The sequence below is a fragment of the Capsicum annuum genome, chromosome 5, assembly GCF_002878395.1.
Source record: "Capsicum annuum cultivar UCD-10X-F1 chromosome 5, UCD10Xv1.1, whole genome shotgun sequence".
NCBI classification, from domain to species: Eukaryota; Viridiplantae; Streptophyta; class Magnoliopsida; order Solanales; family Solanaceae; genus Capsicum; species Capsicum annuum.
In genome coordinates this window covers 180,144,033-180,148,150 of record NC_061115.1, presented here as the reverse complement: position 1 = coordinate 180,148,150, position 4,118 = coordinate 180,144,033, and the positions used below count along the sequence as shown (strand labels likewise).

The following is a 4,118-nucleotide window of genomic DNA, read 5'->3' as shown; positions in this document are numbered from 1 at the left end:
CTTATGACTTTGTGTCTTTTTCATATTTAAAATTGATTTAATTTTATGTAGTCCGGATTGAAGGATATTTAGAATGTGTTTGTTGTAATTTGATTGATCGTTTGCAGTTCTTTGAGCTTGATTTAGCTAATTAAATTGAATTAAAATAGCGGGTGGCCAACTGTAAAAACACAATTGTTGCTAGTGTTCTTTGCAAAAAAGAGACCTACCTCACAGGGTCGATTTTTTGTATTTATATTTTCAAGAAAATTCACAAAAGCAACCTCATGAGGTCTCTTTTCTATAATTTCGTTTTTCAAAAGAAGCAAAAAAGCAACCTCATTAGGTCTCCTTCTGTAAAAAAGAAAATAAATAAAAAATAAATATAGAGACCTCATGAGGTCTTGTTTTGCAAAATTTAAAAAATAATATAGTGACCTCGTGAGGTCTCTTTTTGGTGACCTCATGAGGTCACTTACAAAAAGCGACTTATGTTTTAACGACTTGACGTTGAGATCTCTTTTTCATGAAAAGAGACTCTTTTAACAGTTTTTTTAGTAATTTGGTTAGGATTTGTATTTGGCTTCCTCGCCTTTTGTTGGTGAAGTAAATAAGATTGTTGGATTTCTCTTGAAATCGTACACTGCGAATTTTGAAGGAATGAAAAAAGGAGAGAGTAAAACCTTATTAAAGTTCATAAAGGTCAGAGTACGTTCAGGTGACTTTGGCCGACCTACATTCAAGAAACCTAGTAATTTGTACAAAAATGTAAAATGACCACCCAATTTAGTAGCAACTCCAAATTAGAAATATTTAAGCATCCATGACTTACAAAAAAAAATTGAATCCACCACTACTTATATGTATTCCCCTTTGGAAACTTAAGAGAAAGAAACTTTTTACATGAGTTCTTTTGGCAGTATTTAAGAAGGGTAATGAGTAAACACCATTTAACTATAAGTGGAACCAATATCTTGCAAATCTATATCAACATTAACTTAGTAAATAGAAGCTAAAGAAACACCCATGTAGAGGATGACGATTCCTCAGCTTTGCACCTCAATCATATCATCACGTCGGCTTGAATTGAACGAACTTAAAAATATATAAATTAAGCTTATTTTTCACTTGAATTGAAGGAACTTAAAATTATATAATCTAAGGTTATTTGTCACTTTTATTTAGTGTTTGCTGATTCCTAGCATAATATATAAGATTGACATTGCTAAATATACATCAAAATACATATGTGATTATACTCTAATAAAAGTACACGCACAATTCAGCTCTACGAAAAACTTTATTTCCTATCAATGGCCCTTGGGCTCCACCTTATCAACCAAAAAAAGAATCAAATATCCTAGTACCAGATGCAATGCATGACAAAAACATCACAATAAACATGTAATTTTGTTTCCTAGCTCCCTCAAGAAATCACTCCCCTTTTGGGACCCTCGAAACCCCTCTCAATTATTCAATAACAATAATAGGAAATTGAAAACAACCTGCGTCGGTTATATTTTTCTTTCAACTCGAGGTCTATATGAAACAACATATTTATTCGTAAGGTAAAAGTAAAGTTTGTATATATCGTACCCTCCTTTGATTGCATTTATAAAATTGGCGCTGGCTATGTTATTGAAGATTGGACACATATATTGCTGCACTGTTTTATTTCATTTTGAGACGTTATTAGACCTGTCATATCATTCGATAAATAAAATAAAATTCATGTTATATACTTCACTATTTTTTAACCCTTCATGTTTATTTATTTCTTTTAAATAATAAATTTTTGTTTAAAAATGATACTTCTCTCTTTCAAACTAATCTGCTTGACAGCATTACTTTAGTTCTTTCACTGTGTATAACGTAACTATGCACTTTATATTAGCAAGAAAATCATAGCCAAATTATTCACACAAGATGGAGAATTTTGCCGAAGAAATTCAATATAAAAAGTTATGGCCTTAAACTTTTCCTCGAGAAACTTGCATTTTTATGTTTATTTTTTTTCAGAAAGAACCATAAAGAAAAACTCTTTTATGGTGTTTATGCATATGCAAATCCACGCAAATCAATAACAAATAACAAATTAAAACATTAGATTCATCTCAGATGATACACCTAAAAAGTCATATTTAATTTCTCAATAGGAAGGTAAGATAAAACTTTAAATATTATGCATTTTGAGATAGACTCAATCGAAATTGGAAGGATGAACCAATCTGAGTCACGTCTGGAGATCCACTTCTTTAGCATAACTCTATTATATTTCTTGTTTTTATTTATCTAAAATACTATTACTAGTGTCTAGTAGGGGTAATTTAAAAGTTTTTTAAAATATACTTTGACTAAAGTTGCATCTATCTAAATTGCAATTGATCTATCTAGAAAAATCAACGTGATTTAATCAGCAGTTCTAGTACCAAACGGCACACCATTTTATACTGAAGTAGCATAATCATAATATCATAATATACAACAAATGAGAACACAACATCTAACATTGCGCTAACTCATTCCAAAGTTTATGGAATTAAATAACTCCACTGTTTAATAAATCATCAACTAAGTCAAAATTCTTCGCCGTCATCAAGTAATTAATTAAAAGTCCTTGAGCAATTTTCTGACCTGTTCCAGTGTAACAAAGAGTACAATAGTAAAAGGTCCTTGCCTTGAAATTGTAGGAATAAATCCTTTATACAAGGCCATTGGCCCCTCTGCTTTGATTGTCTTCATTGCACAATCAAGGGCCCCACTGTAAGTTGGAGCCGCTCCCGGCTCCACCTTCATGTTCATAACCCGAGTCTTGATCACGTCCACAGGGTTTGTCACCACCGCAGCCACAAAACCTGCGGCGAAGCTAGCCGTCACGTGGGTCCCAAGTCCATCATTCATCAGACCCTTCCCTAAAATCATTTCCTTGAACTCATCATAAGAAGCCAGCTGCGAGGCCGTTACTAGCATAGCACGGTTCACTGTAAGGGATGAACCCCGCCACAGGCTAGTAACACCCTCGTTCTTGGTCATTTGTGTTATAGCATCCACCACGCTCTTGTAATTCCGCCTTTGTGCGGGTGGAAGGCGGCCATCAGCCTGCATGCGGACCATTGCCACATCAGCAGGGTTCCCAACGGCCGCCCCGATTCCGCCAGCGATGAGTCCAGCAACAATTTTTTTCCCTAAAGGCATGTTCATCGTATTCGGGTCGGTCCATTTTTTCTTCAACATGTCATATATCCCCATCCGGGTTGTGGAATAAAGAGTTTGCCTAAGAACAGTAGCCGAAATGCCAGAAAAGAGGGCGACCAACCCCTCTTGTCTCACAATCCGTACACCTAAGGCAATAGGCCCCGCCCGAGAAGCAACAGGTGGGGCAACTTGCACGTGGACATGATTAGCGGAAGCAAGAGCAGGACGAACCGTCTGGGAAGGTACTCCTGATCCAGACGCTTCGCCCTGAAGCTGCATACGTACCTTGATGAGATCAAGTGGATGTGTACTACATCCAGCAATAATAGAAGCAATGCCTCCTTCAACAAAGCCTTTAACCCCCATAATAATAATAATAATAATCAAGATCTATTACAAACAAATTCCTTTTTTTCTTGATGAATAAAGGAATTATTAAGAGATCTTGAATTTTTTGAGATGGGAGGGAATGGAGAAGGCAATAGAAGCAAAGTGTGGGATATTAGATCTATGAGACATATGCCGAGAGAAAGATGAATTTGGTTGGGTGAGAGAAAGTAGGGATTTATAGGGTAAAGTCAACAAAGAGAGAAAGCAAAGGAAAAGAAATGGAAATTACGTTTCCCAAGTACGCTTGATTTTTTTTTTCTAAAATAATATTGCTTATTTAAGAAAATAAATAAGAGTTTTATATCTTATAATCTTATATTGAAGTTATATTAAATATTATTATAAAATGTTGTTTAATTCTGTGATTCTAAACAAATCATGTGTAAAGTTGAGATTAAAATATTTATATAAAGTTTAAAAAAAAAAATTAATTTTTAAATTAGAAATATATCATGTATATTAATATATCAAAAATTGAAAAGGGAGTACTAATTTTTAAACACATAACTCCTTTCCACCCCCCCGGGCCCCCACCCCGAAAAAAGAAGAAGAAA

At 34.4% G+C, this 4,118-nt stretch overlaps 1 protein-coding gene across 1 annotated transcript; it reads right to left on the bottom strand.

Moving 5' to 3' along the window:
- Positions 1–2,370: 2,370 nt before the first annotated feature.
- LOC107870973 (mitochondrial uncoupling protein 5) lies at positions 2,371–3,816 on the bottom strand. The gene has a single exon (XM_016717700.2). The coding sequence runs from the start codon at positions 3,538–3,540 to the stop codon at positions 2,587–2,589; it is 954 nt and encodes a 317-aa protein (XP_016573186.1). The 5' UTR covers positions 3,541–3,816; the 3' UTR covers positions 2,371–2,586.
- Between the last annotated feature and the right edge of the window lie 302 nt (positions 3,817–4,118).

Coding starts and splice junctions, on each gene's coding strand:
- LOC107870973 (XM_016717700.2), bottom strand. CDS start 3,540: ATGGGGGTTAAAGGCTTTGTTGAAGGAGGCATTGCTTCTATTATTGCT.